General features: G+C 45.9%; 1 protein-coding gene across 1 annotated transcript; it reads right to left on the reverse strand.

Annotated features, from left to right (window-relative positions):
• Positions 1–578: 578 nt before the first annotated feature.
• LOC129387502 (uncharacterized) lies at positions 579–24,930 on the reverse strand. The gene is made up of 5 exons (XM_055076460.1): positions 24,859–24,930; positions 21,089–21,303; positions 16,651–16,724; positions 5,006–5,092; positions 579–800 (listed from the first exon to the last, which is right to left on the reverse strand). Exons 1-5 carry the CDS (start codon positions 24,928–24,930, stop codon positions 679–681), a joined length of 570 nt encoding a protein of 189 aa, XP_054932435.1. The 3' UTR covers positions 579–678.
• Between the last annotated feature and the right edge of the window lie 1,398 nt (positions 24,931–26,328).

Genomic DNA, 26,328 nt, shown 5'->3' on the forward strand with positions numbered 1-26,328 from the left:
ACATGCATATATAGACCCACAAGCTACAGCAGTGACTGTTTTTTACGTCATCGCCACTTGGAAAAAAGAAAGAGCACGAATTCTGGCAGCGCACTGAATCCAAATTGTGCCTACACTTAATATTGTTGTGCGTGCTCTGCAATAAGCATACTATTCCGAATGTGTTTGTGGCATTTACTTAGTGCTGCGATTCCATGAACCAGTTTCTAAAATGAGCCACTCTGGTAAACATTCTAAATATAACGATAACCAGTACCCTTATTGTTGGGAGCCCGAGCTCTCTAGTACCAAGAAGGCACTTCAAGAAATGTAGCGCAGTGGAAAAAAAAGCTACCTTAGCGGAGATCCTACATATATGGCCTCCGAGGTTTCATTGCCAGCGCGCGTAATTTCAGAGACCATGCTTCACATCTAGGTGCATTGTTATCTTTGCGCGTATGCGCTTCATTCAATGAGCCTCGTGAATTTCTTTATTGCCATTCTGAAGCACCAAGGGACATTTTCAAAGACTTTGTGCTTCTATTTCCATGAGCCTTGTTAAAATGTGATAAGGAGCACGAACAAGCAGCATGGACGAATTCTATATCATTTTATTTCCAGGCGTACAGAAACGGAGTAAATCACAGATGTTTGTGCGACATTACGCAAAGCGTGCTGAGCACGAGCTGTCGAGCAGCGTTAGCGGCACTGCTCGCTGTCGTACAGTTTGTACTTCTTTGACCCGCAGTTCTGGTCATAGCCTTGCAGGCATTCGTCAGACACGGAATCCTTGTATTCGTCTTCTACCCAAAGCATGCATTCTGCAGAAAAACAAAGAAATAAGGGGTTGTGGAGGGTGGCAGGGGGGGGGGGGGGTGAAACTATATCAGAGACTGGTAAGCGCCAACTGTGAAGAAATTTTGTACCGCCTTCAAAGCCTGGTTTTATACAGCCTCCGTATAGATAAAGAGCAACCTTCATGCAAAATCTTCCGTTTGAGATACCAGCGCATATGTCGCAGAAAGCTCACAAAAAAACATACGTTCTTTATAAAGAAACTGTTCTAGAATAAAAGAAAGTCGCGGCTTGCCGGATGTGACGCAGAATTCAAAACGTTCAGAACTCTGGTCTCCGCCCACTGTGAACTGAAATTCTCGGAGACCACGGTCTGAGATATGGTTATATCTGCTAACCACAAGGTTCTTGCGTCCTCTGCTTATGTGTTACTTTAAGAGCAGCTAAAAATTTAACTATATTCAAATTAGTTTTGCCAAGATTATCTATGACCAATCTGGCAAAAGTTAAATTTTTTGCAGTTGGCCTTTAAAGGCGAACTTCTGCAGCATCCTGACAATGTGCACTGAAAGTTATGTTTCGGCGGACTGATAAGATCACTCGGAAATAGTTAAACGTACTGCATTATATACGTACTGCAGTATACGAAGCGAGTAATGATTTGTAGTGCTTTCGTATACGGTTTGTGAAGTATAGATACGGCTGCCCTTACCTCTTCTATGACATGTGCATCAGAGATGTGTTCCAAAAGTTCATTCGCTTACATAAAGAAAATACGAAAACGTAGCAGTGCGCCTTTTCTCGTCACACTAAACCATCCCCAGAAATTGAGTACCGACATCGGCACCTTTCAGCAGGTGCAATTAGCGGGTCCGCTTTTCCTCACATTTCCACAAGTCGTTCTTGTTTTGATTTGCTAACCGTCATTACAGTGTTCAACACCTGCCTCCCGCTCAAGAAGATGAACGTCATCAGGACATACAACTGTACAATGTTCTGCAGAAAGGGTGACCTTACCTCCTCGAATTATACAAACATGCAAGCGCAAACAGGTGAAGTCTGTAACCTATAACGGCCTCGAATACCCATACACCCGCCGCAGAGGGACCCAAATTTTGTTAGCCAGAATCATAAGAAGCCAAGAGACAATCAAACCAAGGAAAGAATCTCCAATATGCTTTCCTTTGCGCGATTGTCTCTTGGCTTCTAATGATTGTGACTACCATAAATCGGGCCCCTTGGTTGAATTTTTTCTCATTCATTGCATAACGATGGTCTCGAATCCGGCAACTTTGATGCCTTAGGGTAGCATAGGAGGTGTTATTGGCCAGTAGTCTTCGCCCAAATCTACACGTACGCTACATGACGGCTGCAGCAGATAGGATGTTCCGCTGTAGAAAGGAGTGGTGGCGCTGGCTAACACTCCAACAGTTAGATCAAGTACACATACATAAATACCCAAGAAAGTTGAGGAGGAAAATACGCCGTGGTAGCTCAACTGGTGACAGTATCACACACGTGTTGCGAAGACGTGCGATCGTATCTCACCTACGGTCAATAGTTTTTTCATCCACTTTCATTCTCATTTATTTATCATTTCTACTCTTCAGTTAAAAAACCACAAATAATATCCCCTAAGTTTTTTTCTGGTGTCATTGTCTGTTGGCCCAACATGATTGTGACTTTATTCCCCTTCTCGTTCTTTGCCTTTAGTTAATGTAGGTCGCCTCACTGGTCACCTTGATATGTTTCTGCAAATAAACAGGCAGCTATGCGATGACGCCGACAGGAATGATAGAGCGCGAGCAGATTGGGTAATAAATGCAGCTAGCAAATTCTTTGCTCACATCTTCGCAAAGTAAATAAAAGAATAGTCTCAATAGAAAAATACGTATCATTTCTAATACTGCTGCAACGAGAGCAACATTAACGCGCACCAAATCGCTATATTTACAGAGTCATACCTCGTTATCACAAAATGGGATATAACGAAATAATAGATATAACGAAGTAAGTGAAATTCCCCTTGAAACGTTCTATAAAAGTTCGCATATAATATAAAGCCTCGCTATAAAGACGTAGATTTGTCCTACCAATGAATATAACGAACTGAATTTACCTCGAAACGAAAAAAAAAAATAGCTATTGGGGCACCTAAGCAATTATGATGCCTAAATGCGAGAACATTACTTGTTGCTGTGTAACGCTGAGCTCTGTGTTGCGGCGAAATGTTGCTGAGTTTAGTGCTGCAGAGTTAGGTTTTCGAGTGTAATGCTGCTGTTTATGAGGTCACAACAGAGCAAGACGACAAACCGGCCATACTGCGATCTCTCAGCTGAGTTGTATTTTCGGATTGCTCATTAAAGTAGTGTGTCAGGCACATTGCGTTTTGTGATCTTACTCGATGTCACCACTTTTCAGCACGATGACACCCCTTCGCCAAGCGATGGCTACTTCTCTGAGCGACACCACGGCGTTGGCCCGACATTTATTCATTGGGTTCGTTTGCGAATTCGGCATCGTACCCTGGGTGGATGTCGCAGTCACCGTCCCACGGGTACCTGAACTGCGTTGCATCTCATTCGTCATCGTCGGCCATGGGCTCAGGTGACGGCGGCTGCGGGTCCAAGTTGATCGACATCAGCGTGGCCTTGTGACCGGAGTAGCGTCACTGCGTTACGGTGGTCTCGTACTTCCTCGGCAGTCAACTGGCGCCTCCGGCCACGCTTTGCTGTCTCGCCTGATGATGTAGACGCAAGCGATTCAACTTGGGACGATGAAGACTCCGTAGCGCCCACAGTGACGCCACTTCCATCATGTGCCACCTAGTGAATGAGCCGCCAAGTAGAGCCCAAACACGTGCACAGCCTCGCAGATATTCAACACTGTCGCCTGTTGCAACGGAGGCGCAATGCAACCGTGGCACAGTTATTAGCGCGCTCGGACACGAAGCAGCAGGAATGGTGGTGGGGCAGAGGATCGACTCCTCACCATGGCCGCTTTCATATTTAGCTAGATGAAAGTGACGTAATTTGTGTCCCGTTTTCCTGCAACGGCCTTCTGATGACGGTGGGGTCACATAATGAGCCAAGCAGTGTCTCGCATTAAAAATATTCTAGCCTTGCACGCCCTATGTATCTCTTTCCGCGGGGTTCTGTACACGTTCGGTGTGCTTCAAGCGCTCCCGCGTCGTAGCGCTGAATATGCCCTCGTGCAACACTGGTCTTTCTCACCACTACGCGGAAGCAGCAGCTCATTATCGCCATCGCAATTATCTCTCACACTGCTGCGCAACGCAGGCCGGTGCAGCTAGGCGTGACCTCACAAAGTGCATCGGTGCAATCTCCGAGGTCACACCTACCTGCGCCCAACTTTCACCACGTTAAGGCAAGTGTGATGGTGAGTCGCTGCCTGCGAGTGATGGTGCGATAGACCGGTACAGCCCCTGGTCTCGCTAACTGCGACGCACCGCGCATGGCTATTGGAGCTGTAGGCGTGGCCTCTGCGATCGCGTCGCTGCTGGTTCTGCTATTGCAGTCTCGAAGGCCAGCAATTGGCCAAGTAGCCAAGCCGGCGCGGCAAGGTTCGCTGTCTCGTCTTTATTCACACGGCGGATCAGCGTCGGGGCCAACAAAGTAGTCGGCGCGTCTTACTGTGTGGCACGTGCTGCTCGAAAACAACGGACGTTGCTGGCGTCACAGCGTGCAATATTTCTTCTCAGACCGCGTCGCCGTTTTACCGGTTTCATGAGGCTATAGACCATCACATTGCAACAGAAGGCAGCTATCGTAATGCCAGTCGCGTGAGGTGCTAGAAAGTAGTGTGTGGGGCACGCCAATGACGGCCTTTATTAGAATTTCACCGCATACGTGGTCATTCAGTGGTTCCGCGGGCCTCAAAGCTTTCTTTGTATATGAATGTTTAAAGTTCTGCAGCCCATTGGGGATATACTATTGCAGTAAAGCGTATAATGTCTATACCGAAGTAATAGAGATAAAGAATTTCGGCTACCCCTCCTATTTCGTTATAACAAAGTTTTACTGTATGAGTGTAACATTGCCATCTGCCACAAGCCCCAGGCATGCCCTGGTCATTCCATGTGAAACTGTGACTAACCATGATGAAACGAATCATGTGGGTGATTGCTATGGCAGCCGACAAGCCGTATCAGCAGAAACGCACTAGTTACAACCGCTTTCGCGCTACAGAAGACTGACGGTGCTTCACTTACGCTCGGTGCCGAAAAGCGGATATCGAGCACAAAAACAGCTGTGGCCGTCAAAGAAAAGCGTCTGAGCCATGCCAGGTGGCTCACTGCCTGAAAGGGAAAGAAACTTTTCAGTGTGTGCATGAGACAATAACGACGAAACCACGTTACAAAAATCGGTAGCGCACACGTCTCAGTGGGGCCCACACTACCGTCTAAGAAAGAAGGGACGCTGGACATGAAGTTCCACTAATCTATTCAATGTATAACGTACTAGACTTAAACAGTGGACAACTACAGCATCGCGGGTCGGATGTGGCTCTGAAGTCCATGCCATGTTATCCTGGACGAAGCCTCCAAGTGCAGACGGCGCCTTTCATCAAAAGTGGATCAGTACTACTGCATAAGTATGCAAGTCTTCGCATTCAGATCAGAAGTATCTAATTGTAGCGGGTCATGATCAACTTCTAAGTGCAAAACTATTAGACCGACTATATACGAATGACGTCGTGGAGTCCGGTGGAAGCGAGTATACGCACGACGCGACTGCGCCCACACGCGGCATTTGCAGAAAACTCTGAAAGTACCCTCGGGTAACTCTTTCACCATCTCTAGTTGCTCAATCGGACGCAGTTCGACGCCTAAGCAAACCTAACCTATACCCTAACCATTGTTGGCAGTAGTGAGAACGCAGTGAAACCTCTCTGCAAAATAAGCCGAGCTTATTTTGTTTTTTCCTAAGAATGCAGGATAGATTAGTTCTCTGCGCTGTCGCGTTGTGCGTATACTCGCTTCCGCCGGACCCCACTACGTCGTGCGTATAATGTTTTCCAAACGATTAACAGAACGGGGCAGAGCAACGCACGGAGTCGCTCTGTAAATTTGCATATCATTGAAACATCCGTGTACGTCAGTTCAGTTGATGCCAGTTCGCATCTTATGTGTGTCTGCATTACCTGGATTTCGATACCGTATATACGCGTATAAGGACTGTCCTCGTGTAAAGGCTGCTCCCCCACTGTGGACGACAATATTTAGGTAGAAAAATTAAAAGCATCCCGCCGAAAAGCGAAGTTAATTCCGTTGTCGCTAGATGATGCTAGCTGCTTTTCCGTCGAGGCCGCTCAGGGTGCGCCGAAGATAGACGGACGCTGGGCACGTGCACGCGCCGTTCATGCTCCGTCAAGTTTTAGCCCTTCTGCCTCATGTTCCCTGCATCAAGCCCTGAAAATTCACATAGAGCTGCGAGAAGCCGTCAAGCATACAATTTCGACACCGAGTAGGGCAAGCCCGGCGTCTGTTTCTGCTCCGCAAGCTCCAAACACAGGGCCACGCCGATCCGCCGCGCTAACCCTAACAGCGCCAGCGTTGTCGGAGACGCCCGCTCGCTTCGCAGGACATCTCGTGCCGCCTGGTGGCAGCCCAACTTCCCAAAATGGAGGTAGTGGTTGAAGGTGAAGAAATATCGGAAGAAGAATACAACGACGGGAGCTGGACCTAGTTGGTGACGCAACGACGGTGTGCACGCCATGGATGGATGGATGGATGTTATGATCGTCCCTTTTGAAACGGGGCGGTGGGTTGCGCCACCAAGCTCTTGCTATTATACTGCCTAATGTCCTACCTAGGTTAAAAAAGAAATAAAGAAAAAAGCACTAAGAACTTCCACAACCAAATTTTCTGATCCCCTATTGCGAACTTTGCTTTTGTACGTCTGCGTTTTTTGTCGTTTCCCTAGTTTTCTTCCACCAATCCTCCAGTCGTCTCTTACTAATCCCTATTGCGAACATGTTTACTTTTCCACTGCTCTTGTTGAACCCAAGGGCTTCAAGGAGGCTAGTGGTGCCTAAATCGACCACTGGGTAGACGTCATCACATTCTAATAAAACATGCTCCACAGCTTCCATAGCTTTACCGCAGGAAGCACATGCTTCTTCTTCCTTCTTATATTTCGCTTTATAGGTGCGTGTTCTAAGGCATCCTGATCTCACTTCGAAAAGTAACGAGCTTCCCTTTGAGTTTGGGCGCCCGCCACCCCCTGCCACCGCCGCCGTCGGGCACACCGAGAGTGACGAGACCAACGCACGCACCGAAGAATGGCAAGAAGGCACCCAAGTGCCGAGCCCGTCCGCAACCCCTACGCAAACGCAAGCCGTTGCCGAAATTCCCGCTGGGAGACTATAAAGTTATTCTGAGACCAGAGACGGCAGTGAAAGGGCTAATCTATGGGGCAGCAAAGATTCCAAGGCCATCTGCGGCGCCACTCGATAGCCGATCAACTCCGCGTCCACCCTAATAACAACACGGCACTGATCAGCACCCCACCTAGGATTAGGGCGGAATGTTACAATAACCTCGAAACTATCAAAATTGAACAGGAAGAAATTGAAGTAGTAGGTTATGCTCCAGCTTTAGGAAATTCGACGAAAGCAATAACTGACTACGCATGCTCCGATGAGACCGACGGGGCTATCTTCAAGGAGCGCAAGCACCGCAAACTACCCTATATCTTTCCGCAATTTTTACGAATATTCGCAGCTTTATTTCAAAACGTGAACTCCTCTCTAGTCTTGTTTCATCCTCCAGCAGCAAATTACTCGCATTAACAGAAACATGGCTTAATAGTGACGTCACTGATCACGAGATCCTGGCTGACTTGCAGAATTTTCAAGTATTCCGCAAGGACCGCGATGGCAGAAAGGGAGGAGGAGTGCTCATAGCAGTTAGCCAGGAACTACCATCCACATTGATTAATCTTTCATCCGATCTCGAGATGTTATGGATAAAATGTCAAGCTACAGCACAATCCGTTTTATTTGGCGTGTGTTACAGACCCCCGCAAAGAAACCCTGATTTCCCTGGCAAATTTAATTCCGCACTAAGTGAACTTTCAACCAAGCACCCTAATACACATATCATCTTGTTTGGTGATTTTAATTTTCCAAACATTGATTGGCCTAACCTAACTGTTGACGGAGGATGCCACAGCGAGGCTATCGAGTTTATAAATATTTGCCTTAATTTTAACCTTACTCAAATCATATCCAAACCAACCCGTGTAACCCAATATTGTGAAAGCATTTTAGACTTTATACTAACAAGTATCCCTGAAACCATAAAATCCATCTCATACTTGCCAGAAGTAAGTGACCACAAAGTAGTTCAAGCCGACTCTATAATTACTCCACTAAAACGACAAACCACCAAAAAGACCATACGACTCTACGATAAGGGAAATTACAGCGCTATAAATAACGAACTAAATCATTTTCTTCCAATATTCCAAAAAAATTTTCATTGTTGCTCAGTGCATGAAAACTGGACGTTATTTAAGGATAAAATAGATATATTAGTAAAAAAATTCATCCCTAAATTTAGTTTCCGTGCCTGCTCTCAAAAACCATGGTTTACTAAAACACCTAAAAGACTAGAAAACAAGAAAAAAAGCCTCTTCCGCTCCGCCAAGCTGCGGGATAATGAAAACGCGTGGCTGAAATATTATGCAGCTGAAAAAACATACCTAACGGCAATTCGCAACGCTAAGCTTTCTTCCACGCTGACTTGCCGAAAATGCTGACTACCAACCCAAGAAACTTCTGGCAGGTTATAAACCCAAACCACGCATGCACTGTCGCTCTTACTAAAGAATCAGGCGAAGTGGCCACCGACTTTGAATGTGCTAATATGTTCAACACCGCCTTTTCATCCGTATTTAGTAAAGAAATCGACATGCCACCCCCTGTACAATCCAGTGTCTTCGGCACTGTTTGCCGCCAATTTTCTGCCATAATTGACAAACTTAAACTATCTTCATCAGCCGGGATCGATAACATTAACTCAAAACTTCTAAGGAACACTCAAAACATTTGTGCATCATTTTTGTGCTTACTATACTCACAGTCACTTTCCACGGGCCAGCTTCCTGCCGATTGGAAATACGGAAAGGTCAATCCAGTCTTCAAGTCAGGTATCAGAGAATCACCGCTAAACTACCGATCCATTTCTTTTACCAGTATCCCGTGCAAAATCATGGAGCATTTCATTTACACACATATCATGGACTTTCTCGATTCGAATAATTTCTTCAATCCTGCGCAGCATGGATTTCGTAGTGGTTTTTCGTGCGAAACTCAATTGGCTATGTTTGCGCACGACTTACATGCAAACTTAGACTGCAATTTTCAGACTGACGCCATTTTTCTGGATTTCGCGAAAGCGTTTGATAAAGTGCCCCATAAGCGCTTTCTACTGAAACTTGCAATTTTAAATCTTCACCCCGAAATCATAAATTGGATCCGTGAATTTTTAAATAACCGCTCTCAGGCTGTTTTTGGGAACAATGCTACCTCTGCTTCCCTTCCAGTAACATCAGGCGTTCCGCAAGGGCCCGTGCTTGTCCCATTTTTATTGCTTATATACATTAACGACCTACCAACTCATGCATCTTGTAATATCCAAATGTTTGCCGATGACTGTGTTATTTATCGCACTGTTGCCAACGCCTCTGATCAATTAACCCTTCAAAGTGATCTTACCCATGTAAAGCAATGGTGCGATGATTGGCTAATGGAACTTAACCCTCACAAATGCAAAACCTTATCTTTCAACCGCCGCCGCTTTCCACTTGTTTTTTTCTTATACGATTAGCAGCGTTCCTGTCGAAGCAGTTCAATCATTTAAGTATTTGGGAGTCACTTTCTGCCATGACCTTTCTTCGGCTTTACACGTCACTAACGTCCTACCGTCTGCAAATAAAACACTTGGATTTTCGCGACGTCATCTACATAACGCACCTAAAAACGTAAAATTGTTAGCTTATAAAACTCTCGCGCGAACAAAATTGGAATATGCTTCACCAATTTGGAGCCCGCGACAAGCTTATATTCAAGACGCCCTTGAGTCACTTCAAAACCGTGCCACTAGATTCATTCATCTTTCGTATTCTTATGATGTGAGTGTGTCATCACTAAAATTAGAATATAATTTACCCCTTATCTCATGTCGCCGCCGTATCGCCAGTCTTTCTTTATTCTATAAACTTTTTCATAGCTCGAAGGGTATCCCGCCATACATTGTTCCACCAACACGCATATCTAACTGGTCATCCTCTTCAAGTCGCGCGCCCACGTGCATGCACCGTTACCTTTTCTACGTCATTTTTTGCTCGTACAGCTGCTGACTGGAATGGCCTTCCGGGCGACACCACTGCCATCCCTTGTCCATCCACCTTCATAGAAAGCGTCACCAATCACCTTTCACCATAGGTTAACACATGGTTTCTGCTTATTTCTATGTAACCCACCCCTTATGTAATACCCCGTTACGGGGTCTTTAAGGAATAAAAATGAGATGAAATGAAATGGAACGAGCTGCAGGCAAGAAGTTCAAGCACTGAACTGGTCGGCACTAGAACACTCGGATCAAGCTACATCACGGCCGTCTTCACATGCACCGAACGCCCGGACTGCGTCAGGTATTGGGGGGCTACGTACATGTTCTACCCTTTCAAAAAAACGAATAGAATCATATTTCAACTGCCGACGCATCGGATATATCGGATAACCGTTTGTCCTCAAGAAAGGATGCATGCGAGAGGTGCGGTGATGAAACGCATCAGACGCCAGCATGGGTCACCAAGCCAACCTCCAATCCTGGTGCATAGTCTACAAAGGTAGACATCCGAATGAGAGGAAAAACTGCAAATATAAATATTACTTGCAGGTTCGACACAAGAGGAGCACCACGAAACCAGCCAGAGGTCAGCGATACGCGAAGGCGACACTGGCAGGCAAGAACAATTCCGGCCGAGTGACACAGCGAACCAACTCAGTGCGCATAGCATGTGCTATTGGAAGAACGTGCGGAACAAGCAACCCTTAAGGGAGGTGACAGGTCAAGCCCGGAACACACGCTCAAGCCATCAAGCTGGCAGTGTCAACCGAGGCCGCTCATCGAACCGAAGGAGGTCCACCGGCCGGGTGCTATCTAACAGCCGTGACGGACCACCAGCCGGTCAACCTCCAAGGCCACATATTATCAGGAGCAGAGGCCCGCCCTCTAAATATGGCACACTGGAAACATCCCTAGCACTTGGAAATAGGCCAAATTCGTCTTTACTCCAAAGCCGTGGAAGAAATTAGAGCTTGAAAATCTAAGTTCTATATCCCTGACTTCATGTTTGGAAAGGCACTCGAACGCGACGTTATAACCAGGCTTAATGAACACACAGAACAAAAACAGCCTGTTCTCCCCGACCCTGTTCGCCTTCAGGCAAGGGATGTCCCCAAAAGACATTATGTGTATGATAAAAAAGGTATAGTGGATCCAGGCATTCCCGGTGGCACCAGAACAATATCTGGATTAGATCTACAAAACGCTTTTGATAAGGTAGCCCACAAGTCAGTCGTATTGAATCTCACTGAAATAAACGTGGGGGAACGAATACACACCTAAATCTCGGCCTCTCTAAATGAGAGAACCGCAGCCTGTACTTTGGTGGAATCCAAAAGTCCGGTAATACAACTCGGAGCACGAGGTACACCGCAGGGTGCAGTGCTGTCACCATTCCTATTTAACTGTACAATGAGAAACCTACCAGAAACATTGGAAAAGATCCCGCATATTCGTTACGTAATATATGCAGCCGACGTGACAATTTGGACAAGGACACGAAATGCAGGCAATGTCAAAAAAGCTCTGCGAGAAGCAGCTGACACAGTGCAAACCTTCACAGCATTGAACGTACTTCAATGTTTTCAAGCCAAATCACAGCACTTCATAGAAACTAAGGTCCCACCGGCCATCAAAGACACCTTTAACATCACTGACACCGTTGAAACTCTACCAAGAATACCTACCATAAAGATATTCGGACTATACTTAGAAGAAAAATGGCTCACTCCACAGACCATGAAAATGGTAGAAACCCCTTCGCAACAAGTCATCTGGCTACTGAGAAGAAAAAACGGACGGAAGCATGGGCTAAAAGAAAAAGAAGCATGCAGACTAGTGTAGGACTCCTTCATTTGTAGGATCACCTACACATGCCCTTTATTTTACCTCAGGAGGGATGCAATGAACAATTTGGACATATTAATTAGGTCAACCTACAGAGGGGCCTAGGAATGCCCACATGGGTCAGCAACGGCAAGCTCTCTGAACTCGGTGTACATAACACCGTAGTTGGAATCATTGAAGCGCACAGGGCTTCCCTATGGTGGAGACTCGCCTGTATTCGACAAGGGCACGACGTCCTGGAAGCAGCTAACTTGACCCGCAGTAAGGTATAAAGTCGCGCATGAAATCAGGGCCGAGATAGCAATCACGCCGCTTAAAATAAACGTGGGTAGCCAAACCAAAGACGTCGACAAGCTCAGGCAGAGGCACTCCAAAAAGTGCTGGCAGACAAATCAGCAGCGTTCGTGGATGCCATTCCCGCAGGTGAGAGAAACTATATCGGAGCAGTTGATGGATTTGTACGTACGTTGCCGACAGAAGCTATTCACGCCGGCTCCATTACGGATGCAGAAAAAACAGTGATCGCTACTGGAACATCCACTGAGGGCGCAGATATCTTCCTATCCGATTCGATGTCATCCATTAGGGCATACGCTGCCGGGTACACAAATATCATGACTCTGCAAACGTTAACACAACCTGAACAAGAAATCGGACTCGTTTTGGTGCCAGATCCCTGCGGGAACCAGAGAAATGAGGCGGTCCACTGACAGCCCGAGGAAACAAACCGGGAGGTGGTGCGGCCCCAAGAACCAAACCCGAGTGACCTGGCGCTCAGGTACGGAGACCGGCCTATCTAACACAGGGAACAAAGATGGCTCTGTCCACTGCCACACGAAAGATTAACCCGAGCCAAAGCGACGAACGCTGAGAAAAGCACATTGCGTGCTCAGCCCGAGAAGGCTGGCCGCAATTACGTAAAATGAGAAGTTGCATAAATGTATCAACTGTGACCTGGTACAGGCAGGACACGACCACATATTATAGGGGTGCTGCAACAATCTCCCCCCCCTCCCCGTTGAGCTCTTGCAGCCAACTCCTTCTCCAGTAGTGTTGAAGAGGTCAATAAGGAGCACAAACGTGAATATACAGAGCAGGCTTGCGGGCTGGTCTGCTAGAGTTGCGGCCCCTGGGTCCCAACCTAGCCCCCCGGCCAGTCTGGCTACCCCATTACCACTTTCATTTCGATTTATTAACGTTCTTCCTTCTTCTCCTCCTCCTCCACTTCCTCCTCCTCCTCCAGGCAGGCGCCGCCGCAGCATTACTTCTTTGTGGGGCGCGTCATCTCAGCTGTGTTTCTGGTCAGGTCGGTGGCATTTCGCCTCTAGAGAAAGGAGCCCTGTTTGGGTCCGCGCTGGTCAGGGACGATGGGCCGGCATGTGAGGTCGTTTACTGCAGCGCTATGTCATTGGCGACTCTCTTACCATCTGCTACAGTTGCGGAAGCAGTACGAACCCTTAGCAGGGTCGTCATTGGCGTGTTTCGCGTTAGGGCCGCACCCAGCATATAAACTAGAAAGAAAGTGTGGCCCTTACACGAGTATATACGGTATTCAATAAGCACCTCCGCCTATCAATCAATATAATTCGAAAAAATTAAAAAATTAAACTATGGGGTTTTACGTGCCAAAACCACGTTCTGATTATGAGGCACGCCGTAGTGGAGGACTCCGGAAATTTTTACCAGCTGGGGTTCTTTAAAGTGCACCTAAATCTAAGTACACGGGTGTCTTCGCATTTAGCCCCCATCGAAATGCGGCTGCCGTGGCCGGGATTCGATCCCGCGACCTCGTGCTCAGCAGCCCAACACCATAGCCACTGAGCAACCACGGCGCGTAATATAATTCGAGGGAGGAATGGTGGCGGGCTTCTTGTTGATCTCGTTTTCCCTCACGTTATTCCTCAAAACTTCTTGCCACGCAAGACCACAAAACCAATCCGTAAAGTCCGCTATAATGACACGATGGCGGCTCCATAAATCTTGGTCGCACGAGCTTCTGGTCGCTCGTGAGATCTCGTTTAACAGCGTCGGTAAACTGGGGAATGATAGAAACCGGCTAAGCACGTTGATTAGATAGATAGATAGATAGATAGATAGATAGATAGATAGATAGATAGATAGATAGATAGATAGACAGATAGATAGATAGATAGATAGATAGATAGATAGATAGATAGATAGATAGATAGATAGATAGATAGATAGATAGATAGATAGATAGATAGATAGATAGATAGATAGATAGATAGATAGATAGATAGATAGATAGATAGATAGATAGATAGATAGATAGATAGATAGATAGATAGATAGATAGATAGATAGATAGATAGATAGATAGATAGATAGATAGATAGATAGATAGATAGATAGATAGATAGATAGATAGATAGATAGATAGATAGATAGATAGATAGATAGATAGATTATGTTAAATTCTCAAGGCAAGAAACGGGCTTTGAGAGACATGATAGTCTTTTGCACTATCGAAACCCGGGACTTCCTGCTCCCCAGCAGAACGCCATAAGCGCTGAGTACAGATCACCTGGTGACAAACCCATCGCTAAAGAAGAAAACACCAAAAGTAAATAAAAAAGAGCGCAGAGCGATAAGTAACGAGCAAAAGATAATTTAAAAAACAAAAAGATTGCTAACTGATTATTAAAAACCATAGCTAAATCAACAATACTCAAGATAGCAACAAAACAAAAGAAAGTCCACCAAGAGTCTGAAAGGCAAGCCAAATCGAGTGAAACTGCCTGGAATTATGTCAAGGTCAATCCAAATAGGCCGCGAAGCTTCGGCCGAAAAGCGGTTCAGTACAAATTGTCACCGACATCAGCAAGGGTGGTTATGGGAGCAGCGATTGAAGCGCGACTATGTTTGGAGGGAACAAACATTGGGAAAGAAAACAGTGTTATTTAATTCAAGCGAGAGACAGATTCATTCAACGAAAATAAAATTCCTGGCCAATTTTTTTACATTCGCGACGAGTTGAGAAAATATAAGTTTATTTAATTTTATGATTATTAATAAATACCTTTCTTTCCTGCGCCCATCTTTACAGAGGGCGGTGACGCCGCTGTCACTCGCAATGCAATGCACCTCTTGAAATATGCAGAAAGGCGCGCTCGTGAAGTTCACCTGTTGAAATAAGCCCCCCTCACACGTTGTGCCTTACTGCTTGTCGAATTTTGTCTGAATTTGGTGACGCGGGTAGCTTCATCGCTTCTTAACCTGTTCAGTCAAAAGTAGCGAGTTGCAACTGCCATATAATTGTGTGGTTGCTTTCGTGTGACTGCGCTAGCCGACGGGCTTGGCATTCGACGATGGGACCAGCACTCTGCACCTAAAGCTTTCGTCGGCCTCCAAAGAAAGTATGTTCTGTGCAGGGGTGCGATTTCGACAACCGTATGGCTGAACTTTTCTTGCATCGTTTTCCACGGTGAAAGGTCGAAACGCCCATCAAGTCGAATGGCGGTGCATTTTATTGTATAGCTCTAAAGGCAGGCCAAGAAAACAAATTTCGCGCCTTCGAAAACAAAATGACGTCACTTCTGTTTTAACGCGCGACATTATTTTTTCTTCCACCGGAAGTGTTCCCTCCACGTACAGATGGCGCTAAACCCCATGAATCATTAAAGCCCCTTAAACTTCGTAAAGTACTGTCACGCTTTGAAAAATGCCGCATCCTCCTCGTGCGCTGTGGCCGAGGCCGACGCCGCGTCACTATTGGCCTAATAGCATCACGTGGGCCCTCGCGCCGTGCATCAGCGCCATTTTTGCTCGACGAGCGTCTACGGAGTGGCGAGGAGCGCATGTTGGCGCCGTTGCTACGCTCGAGCAGTGTAGGAGGCGCCACGGTCGAAGAGAGAGCGTGAAAGAGAGGAGAAACGAGGAGGAGTGAAGGCGGAGGAGGAGAGTGTCACTACTTTACGAAGTTTAAGGGGTTTTAATGAACCGTCGATGAACCGCCATGTTTTGAACATATGGGCTCCTATGGAAGCTTCGGTAGCAGGTATATTTACCTTGCTTGTGTCGTCGCCGTTACATTCATAACTGCGGCCACGGCTACCCGTCGGTATGTATACAGACTTGTGACGTGTAGAGACACGTCATCGACCGCACTCCTGCAAGGCCACCCACGCCTGCCAGCAACGATGCTGGTCGCAGAGACGAGAGGTGACCTAATTGATAACGTTATCGCGTTAATTGGGAGCAAAACTACTCGAGGGGAGCGACTGGGACTTAACCATTTGACCATGGCTTTTATATCATCGGGTGGGAAATCTGGGGAGACAGAACCGCCGGGGACGAAACAGAGGCAATAGTCTGATACACTTGCGAGAAAGAGTTTGGAGAGCACGGAACCAGCAAGAAAAAGTTCAAATTTCTCCCAGCATCGCCGCGCAAAGTGGAAAATTTTTTATGCATTGCATAGGTCGAACACGTGCACGTAGGCTGTAAAACACCTAATTTCAGCCAGCACGCCAACTGTAGCTGCCAAGAAGAAGAAGAAAAATGTGCAGCACCATTGGTCTCCAAAATGTTGCTCTGCACTGCACATGTTACGATGGCGAAACACAGAAACGAATTTCCAAGGTGCTGATCGAATTAAAAAAGAAAGTGCATGCTTCAATAAATGGCCTTACCGTCACAGGGACCCAAGGGGAATCCTCCAGATTCGATTGCAGTGACATTGATGCAGTAGTCACGTGTATGCCCACTGGTAAGGAAGAAAAAGAAAAGACGGATGAATTTAATTATGGTGTTTTTCGTGCCATAACCACGATTTTATTATACGGCACGTTCCAGTGGGGGGGACTCAGGATTAATTTTGACCACCACAGTATGTTTAACGTCCCCCAATGAACGGGACAGGGGCGTTTTCGCACCCGTCGAAATGCGGCCACCGCGGCCGGGATTTGAACCCGCGACTTCGTGCTCAGCAACGCAACATCGTAGCCGCTAAGCCACCGCGGCGGGTTAAATAGGCAGCCGATTGACACAGCCATCTCGAACCTTTTAATTAATCAACGCGCCTATAATTTTCCCGCCAAATCAGTGTCCCTTTCTCGACAACATGCGGGTGTCCGTGAACACCGATCTGCGGCTGCAACCGCAACGGCCGTGATGCGCCTAGTTAGACGAGGACAAGTGACGTTTCGGCCAATGCCCGACTTTCCGTAAGTTAACGGCATATGGCACACTACACTTGGCGACCATTAATACTCGAAGGAGTCTCCCAGGGATTCCGCACGCACATAACGAAGAACGAAAAATAAGGGAAAACGACCAATAACGGCAAGAATCACGTCAAATTGTGCATTCCGCCTTCCACAGATATCCTCGATGTCCGCACAACGTCATGCAGTTTTTTTTTGTTATATTTATAAATAAAGCGCAGACAACCTTGCAGAATCATCCTGGCTCAATCGTATTATTTGCTACTTCATCTAAGGAAAATATTGTAACTGCTATAACGCATGCATAATTGATATCGTCAAACGCAGTAGTGAATTAATTTATTGCTGAATTTCACAGCCAATGTTGGGCAACGGTTACTGTCTATGAAATTATAACCAGAGTCATGCACCACTTATTTTTACCGCATGTAGTAAACGCAACGCCCTTGCGCGGTGAGACGTTTTGAAGGCGACTTGCGAAAAGCGAATGCGGCACAGAAAACAAACAAAAGAACAAAACTAGCATTCTGCACAAGCCACAAGACGACTCATGTAAGTGAGCTTCATTGACTGATTTTGTTGAAACTAAAATTCTTGCTCATTTTCATTTTTTTTCCTTGTTTCGTATTATTTTGATGTCGCATTTCATACGACTCACCTAAAACGACTATATTCACCTGGCATGACGAAGTAACACCACGGCTTTTCTGTCCTTGCTTTGACGACGACAGGGCTGTCGATAGGCATTGTCTGCCACCACTGGTGTGCAATACTGTGCTATTTGTTTCTATTTATTCTTTTCCTTTTTGTTTCGTTGCTTCAGCGTGCTTAGGAATATTAAGCCGCATAGCTAATTATTAACCTATATTTGCAGTGTATCAAAAATGTTTCTACACTTGCCGATTCTATATCTCTTTCGGGTACATCTTGCCATCGGTTGTGTTAGCCTCGCACGTGATTACTGCCATCATCCAGCCACAACACCCACAAATATATAGCACGCTAGCTGTGATAAGGGTATCGCGACGAACATATTTTCGTTCAAGGTATATCGGCGTGTGGGGGTAGGGGGTAGGGGGGTGGAGATTGGTTGACAAAGGAATAGGAAGCCTGGTTTGCCACACTGTAACACATTTACACCCGCCTCACCCCGGTAGATGTGGGGTCACATTGAGCGAGTACGTTTAACCGCTAAGTGTCAATCACAGGCTGTGAGACGGAAAGGCTTAGCGACTTTTCCTGCGGGGCGCACCTGCTGCAGTGAGTGCGTTCGGCGAACTCATTTCACTGTCACGATGTGTGTAGACTCGGTAGCAGCGTTCAAACATAAGAAAACAAAATCCAATACTCTATGCAGAGTCGGCCCTAATTCCAGGACAACGTTTCTGTGATATCAAATATAGTAAGCTTGTGCGATCTGCAATGTAAACTGCCATTCTTTATTCTGCTCGCCTTGGATGCGACGCAGTCTTTCTTGTCTTGGCTCGTGATGCCCGATGATAATGCGGTCGCAGTGAATTGCACCTCATTTGCACCTCAGTTTTCTCTAACTGCTCGCTACCACTATTATTTTGCAGACTTTGCTTAAAGTAAGAAATATAAGTTGTGCCTACTCATTCGGTCATTGCCACAAATCCTAAAGAGCACTCCTCTTCCTCGTGTAGCAGCTCACCACCCGTCGGTGTAGAACGCACTTGGCTACGAGTGCGATCGTCGAACTAGCTTCACTGCATCGAAGTTCGAGCGTCCGATTGCAGTGCTTCAAATATTACTAATCGGACGGTCGGGGCTAATTGCGAAACCGGCTTTGAGCGCATGCGTGTGTGTTCAAAGCATTTCTGCATAGGAAAACAGCCAACCTGTCTCATAGCACTGAATCAGTGTCGTTTTTTGTTGTTGTTCTTTAAGCGTCGACGCTTCGCCACTGTCAGGACTTCCAGATGTACAGCGCGCAGCTTGGGTGTTGTTGAGTGCGACGTCGTCTGGTCTTCGCTCGTGACAGCTATTCGCGTTGATGTTACTTTGCAATTACTAGGTAAAATGAAGATTATATAAGGGGCTGGCTGGTTTCCCGATCGACGCTGCAATGAATACCAACGGACAATTTCTCGCACGCGCCGCCAAAGTGGCACTTCAGCATTGACAACTCATCTACACCGCCATCGATTCTAAAGCACACTATACCCTGTCCCGTGTAACAGCGCGAATGCGAAACTCGCTGCGCCGAATCGCATCCGCTCATAGTTACCAACTGGGGTGGGCGGATATTCGAAGTCTCAAATATGAATACAATATTTCACGCTAACTATTCGTATTCGTATTTGGAGAGGAACTATCCAGTATTTTTGATTATTCATAAATTGCCAAATATTTCGCAAGAAACGACTGTTAACAACAAACTATCGCAAATAATCAGTAATGAAACAGTGAAAAATATTTTTGGAGCAATGCAGGAACAAAACGCGAGCCCTATCTTAGGTTTTGCCGCAGAAGGCTACCTGACAACCTGCAATTTTTGCTTGTGTTTTCTCATTTAGTGGCTTTGGCTGTGGAATCAATTAGCAGTTCTATTTTTTATGTTATAAGCAGTGGTGTTTTTCTTTGAACAGCCCATTTCACAGGTATATACGGCACACAGGTTGCTTAAGAGGAAGCTTTAGCTCGGGTGCTCCTATCTCAATACATGTAAAAGGAGAATTCGTTTTTCTCGGCAACCACTGCATGAAACTTGACGAGGTTTGTTGCATTTACAAGGAAAACTTAGAATCTAGTGACTGTCGGTTTTGAATTTTTGAGCTAGGCGTCAATTTTTTTATTAAAAATTAGAAAAATCAAAAATTTTCGAAGAACGAAACTTTCAAGTTTCAAACTCTGTAACTCAACAATAAAAAATCATAATAAAATTCTGGGAATTGCATCTAATAGTACATTTAAAGCGGACAAAATTGATATGTGAGACATGAATATAAAAAAAAATTAGTAATATGGAAATACAGCTTTTGCAGATCCCTTGTAACCAACGTAAAAAATTCACGTAAGATGTAAAATGACATATAGAACTTGTCCGCTTTGAATTATCTAATGAATGCCGTTTACAGAACCGCGATATCTGTTCTTGATGCAGAGCTATGAATTTGTAAACTTCGTGCCTCTATGTTTTTCAGAAGGTCGAATATTTGGAAATCATTTTACCAAAATTCAAGCCCTAAATCGGAATTCCGCTTCCAACAGTCACTAGAATTTTACTTTCTCTCTCAAATGCAACAAATTTCATTAAAATCGGTCCAGGGGTTATTTCAGAAAAAAGTTTTTGCATTTTACATGTATTTGAATAGGCCGCGTCGGAGTTGGGCCCTAGCTAAAGCTTCCTCTTAAAAAGAAAATCATTGGAGGACTTCCGTTTTTACCAACCATTTATTTAGCGGGTTTGGGAAGCTATTTTTACAGCACGCACTTGTTCTTCGACAACTTTTTTTGGAACCAGGCAATAAAAATGGTTCCATGGTTATAAGTCGACTTTTTTTTTATGACCAAGTGGTGATCTTTGTTTCAAACTGATCATCGCTACTTCATACAGCTAGCTTTACGTGCGCGTGCGCGTGTGCGTGCATTATTTTTTGCACTTGTCAGTACAGACGTCGTACCTACAATTTCGCCGGAATAAATATGACTGCGATAAATATATATGTCTGCATTTGGCTTGGATATTCTATTCAATTCCATATTCGACACTAGATTACTATTCGTATTCAGTGCGTATTCTAAAATTTTGACATTCGCGCACCTCTAGTCCCTAATTTTGTCGGCGCGACTGGGGTATAAATCAAGTCCCCCAGGAATACCGGCGGTGAACGTCATCATTCTCAATGTCATCAAAACAAACGAATAAGCTTGAGCTACGCACCCGGATTGGCCATCCTGGCTCTGGGAGTGAAAAACGTAGACGGCTCGGTGCTCATCTAATTCTTTGAGGTCGGCTCTCAGGCACCGCTCGCTGGGGTCATCGATCGAGGTGAAGTAGGCGACAGCGTGTCGATTCGTTGCCAATGCCTCTTGCAAAGCTTCCGTGTCATACTGAAATACATATGTACAAGGAAACGATTGGAAACGGTGCTCTTTCTATTGTAAGCGCAATAGCATTCATTGCGGTCACACGCACGTCTGGTACGCCACGAAACATGTGCGAGATGTCAGCGATAACGTCCTCTGAACAGCACTGGTCATTCGCAAAGACGGAAGCGTGCTAATCGATACCGGTTTTTTTTCTTGTGGTGCCGGAATATGTTCGCAACAGATATGTCACCGATTCCTCCATAACGTTCCAATGTTGTATGGGTGAAGGAATGAGTTCAGGTGAAGTGGTATCCTTACAGCTGTTAAATAGCTGGCCACCGCGAGGTGGGCAGTTTTTGTCATTGAAAGAAATGGCACAGAGCATGGCCTCCAAGATGAGGGATTTCGCGCCACCCGATCAGGGTAACCATACGCACAGCGTAATTTCGCCGGCTACTAATATAAAGCGTTAAGTGGATATATTAAACGTTTAGCGTCGGTATACAGACGATTAACAAACAGCCTCGTTCAATTATCATGAATCGAACGTGGCATCGAACGACAAAAATATGAAGATGGGAAACGCGACGTCTATTATTTTCTGAACGCGTTTCATCTGTGAGGGTTCCAGCCGAAACGAAATGCTGCAACGTTCATTAGAGCGCCTTGGCGACCTCACTATGTAGCAGATGCGTCTCTCACGTAATGTTAAGCACGTTGTACACTATATACAGCAGCACCCTTAGGGCCTCAGTCAAGAAAGGTCATTCGGCGTCTCGGTTTCATTCATCAGGTGCAATGCTGTGGATGCTAAGGATACTTTAGGCAGAGGCTGCGCTCGCACATTAAAATCGCTCGGTGTATGTTGACCGACCTTTGTGAAAATGTGTTATATAAGCTCAATTAAGATTGAAAAAGAAAGTGACTCGCCATTCCAGCCCTGCGAAAGTGGGTGTCCAGCGAAGCTGCTGCAAAACCATCACCAAAAGTGCTGAGGTGGGTATGCAACGCTTTATTGACGGTTCGGATGCTTGTTCTGTGCTTTTTCTTTATTGAAATGTATGCTGTTCTGGGTGTTGTATGGGTGATTTCAATAAATGTATGCACTATTCGCTTCACTTTCCTGAGCGCTTGTAGACTCTGGTTTAAGGGGGTATAAGCAATTATAATCTTGCTTGCTTACGGGGGCATGAGCCATTGCTTACGAGGGTATGAGCCATTGCATTGTTTGCTTGCTTACGTGGTTATGAGTCATTGCTGATGTTGACACATGCTTCTTTGAAGCTTGTTCTTTATTAAAACGTACGCTGTTCTGTACGCCACATGCCTGATTCCACTGATAGGATGTACTGTGCTTCACTTTGTTCAGCGCTTGTACCTTTTTCATTACGAGCCGTTGACGATGATCATTTTCGTTCACCCACACATACAAAACACGTCGTCCACTGAGAAGCTAACAGCTTCGTTGTAAAATAATTTACCCATAGGAGCAAACAAACCATATACTCACACGGCTGCTAACGTTGTTTTAGATGAGTTCGCCTTTCGTTGTTTTTTATTTACAGTACATCGCGGAAGCGTCACGTGCACACTCGCGCCAGCAAACGCCGCTGACGTGCAGTGAAGCACAGAATACAGGCTCACAACGCCCTGAAGAGAGGCCATGAAGATGACACGATACATTTAACAATAACAGACGGCATGCCCGCATCAACGCTTTCTGGGCCCGATGCGCCCGGCCAATCTCTGTCCCCGGTGCACCGCGCATCCTAGCGCGTCGGTAACCTGTAACCTGCGAGTAACCGCGTACGTGTGACTCAAGATGATCGGCGAGTTTTCGGGCACGACATCACAGTATGCGATACTGAAAAACGCTGTTCACCGGTCCGCTGCTGTTCACCTGAGAAGCTTAAACGCTGGTTGTCCATTAAAACTCCCTAACGTCTGGCACGCGTGCCGTGAAGCACCAATCTTCGTCACCGCACACCTTGCCGAGTGATGAGAAATGGCTGCAATAGAAATTCTTAGATGGCGCCTCGGAAGATCTTGAAACTGAGTCTCAAATTAATTCTGGGACCGCGAGGGACGCTGTAGTGAAAGTCACGGGATTAATTTTGACCTCTCGGGGTTCTACATTCTGCACTTAACGCTAAGTACACGAGCGTCTCTGCATTTTGCGCCCACCGGAGTGCGGCCGCTGCGAATCGAACCCGTGACCACGTTCTTAACAGCACAACGCATACTTCTGAGCCACCTCGACCAGTATGGAGGCTTTGGTTTTAGGGAGTTTCAGCGTCCCGGGTATTCCGGTACCCGCTATGGCGTTGGCGTAAAGCCAGGCTTGTGGTCGTTGGCATCGGCATCTTGTGACGCTTTGTCTAACTACAATGCCATAATTATAGACAAGTTTTCGAGTTCCCCGAGTGTTCTTTCGAAAAAAGATGCATTAAAGAAGGCAAGGTGTTCACAATCAGCCAGCTGCCGAAAATTTACACCCAGCTTAGAAATAGAACCTATTTTCTCACTCCAATAATAGCTTTGTGTTTCTCTGGTTGAGCTCTTTGCCTTCAGGTAGCGCCAACCGCTCCGTCCGTTTATCTCCGGTAATCCGCGAAAGACGCCGGAATACCGGAAAAGCTAAAACTCTCTTAACTTACGAAGGTGCACTTCCTTTAAATCCATTTTCTTGGCAACCACTGCACCGAATTTGGTGAGATTTGTTATATTTAAAAGACAGAAAAGTAAAATGTAGTGACTGAAGCAAGGAGATGTTTTGTTTGGGCGTCATTTTTAATACAAAACTTTGAAGGTCGCAAAAGTTCAAAAAATTAAAACGACAAACCTATGAAGTCTATAACTCTGAAGCTTATCAATGAAAAACGATATCATGGTTATATAAACTTCACCTAATACTGCATTCTAAGCAAACAAAACTGATGCATTATACATCTGTCTGAAATATGGCACTAATATTGGAGTAGGACGTTTGCAAAACACTTGTAAGAATAGCAAGTTCGCCAAAGCTGCAAATTCACATAGCAAAATTGTCAGTTTTACACAGCTCTACTGGATTCAGTTTACAGACATGCGATATCTATATTTGATTCACACTTACGAATTTGTAAATTTCATGCTTCGACATTGTTTTTAAACATACCAATTTTCTGCAATATTTGTAAAATGGTCCATGCCCTAAATAAAGCTTATACTTGCTATGGTCACCAGAAGTTAAGTTTGCCTCTCAAATGCAACAAATTTCATTCCTGTCTACACAGCGGTTGTTTCATAAAAGCAATTCAGCGCTTTATATATATTTGAAAAGGGAACCCAGTTCCCAGAAAAGGGAACCGAGCTCAAGCTTCCTTTTGAGACGAGCGATATCGCAATATAGGTGTCGCCTCGAAATGCAGATCACAAGCACAACTACGGAAAAATCGACTGCTCGCGCAATGCCATTTATGAGAGAGATTAAAGGGGTCTATGCACCCCTGAGCAGCTTCTACTTTAGCATGATGATGCAAGCGAGCCGCGAGGAAGCAAGCGTTAGGAAATAAATCATGGTCCCGTGATCTTTCAGCAATGTTGGTGCATGCACACAGCTGAAAACACACTCATACTGACCGACGACTCCCTCCCGTGAACAGCCGAGGCGCTGAGGACCAGAAGCAGTGAAGGAACGAGCATGACAGCCATCGCGATGAACTCGGGAACCACTGACTCTGCGTCAGACGAGCGAGCAACTACGCTATTTATACACGTGACCGGGCTACGTAGCCACACCGGGGCTTAATATTTACACGCAACTGTCACGAAGGCATTTCGTAGTGGAGGACAAACCCTGTCAATGGAGACGCTCTTTCAAGGGTAAAAATAAAAGAAATGCCTTTGTGTTTCGATTTAGCCTCGGCGACAGCGGATGCGCAAGTTGCGCACTGTGTGACCAACGAAATGTCTGTCAAGCGGCTTGAGATACGAAGAGCGCATGAACGCGTTCACGTACTCTAGGTTCGCATCTCATACTAAGCGGTATGACCGGCTGTTATAGCAACTGTGTGTACGTGCGCATGCGCGATGCAGAAATACACATGGCGGGCAACGAATCTGTATGGCCCTGAAACCAGCATGGTTGATATATAGCGACCCCAGAGAGCTATTATGTTGCACTTGACGGGCTTGCGTGGCCCCAGTGTAATAAATCAACTGCTGGCGGAAATTTTTGTGCTGTTCTCGATTTTTGCAATCCTTTTCTTCACTAAACGCTGTGCTTATTGGCATTATTGCGCATGTGCTCGCTGAAGGCAGTGCAAGTACACCAATGCTTGAGGCGCTTCGCTATCGGCATGTGGCAACATGCATGCAAAAGAGAAAAGTGCTATTCATGTCACTTGTACTGTGCGAAATATATTCTCTACGTCCTCGATGACTCGTTGTAGTCGTTACTTCGCTTCATGCGAGCAATGACTTTGACGGCATAGGAAGCAGCTACCCCCAGTCCCTCGAATTTCCTGTTCGCCTGGCCGAATAACATTACAACAAATAGTTTCGAATCATGAAAACTTCGGAGGAAACATTTTATAGCCAGCATAAATTGAGGCAAACGTTCGCTGTCTAACTAAACAAGTGTGGTGTCACGCACCCAACGACGTACATGTAAAATACTCAGCTTATGATCGCGTGAACTCGCGCTTATCGGCGAGCGACACAGGCGTGATGATTAGCGATCCAGAGACTCGCAGGAAGACAATCGTCCTTGTGAAGCCAGTTTACTCATACGACGCTGTATTTTCTTTGTGTGCATATAGCCAATATCAGATCTTCAATAGACTTTGTGTGCCTATACCTTCGTTCCGCACAGCAACGAATTGCCCGAAGTTTCTCAAGCTCGATGTCACATTCGGTGCGTGCGGATCTTCCCAAAAATAGAATGTGTGGAAACCTGTAAGGCGCTTTTACTGGGCGCCCTAGGCTGGATGGCATGCCGTCTCGACAACAGTCTTCCAGGATTCATTTAAGGATGCATTAGACGGCTCCGGAGAACTTAGAGCTAGCCAGCCCCTCAACGCGATATAAGTTGGGATGTGGTCACTTCCC

This window comes from Dermacentor andersoni, chromosome 2 (assembly GCF_023375885.2).
Source record: "Dermacentor andersoni chromosome 2, qqDerAnde1_hic_scaffold, whole genome shotgun sequence".
Taxonomy (NCBI): Eukaryota; Metazoa; Arthropoda; class Arachnida; order Ixodida; family Ixodidae; genus Dermacentor; species Dermacentor andersoni.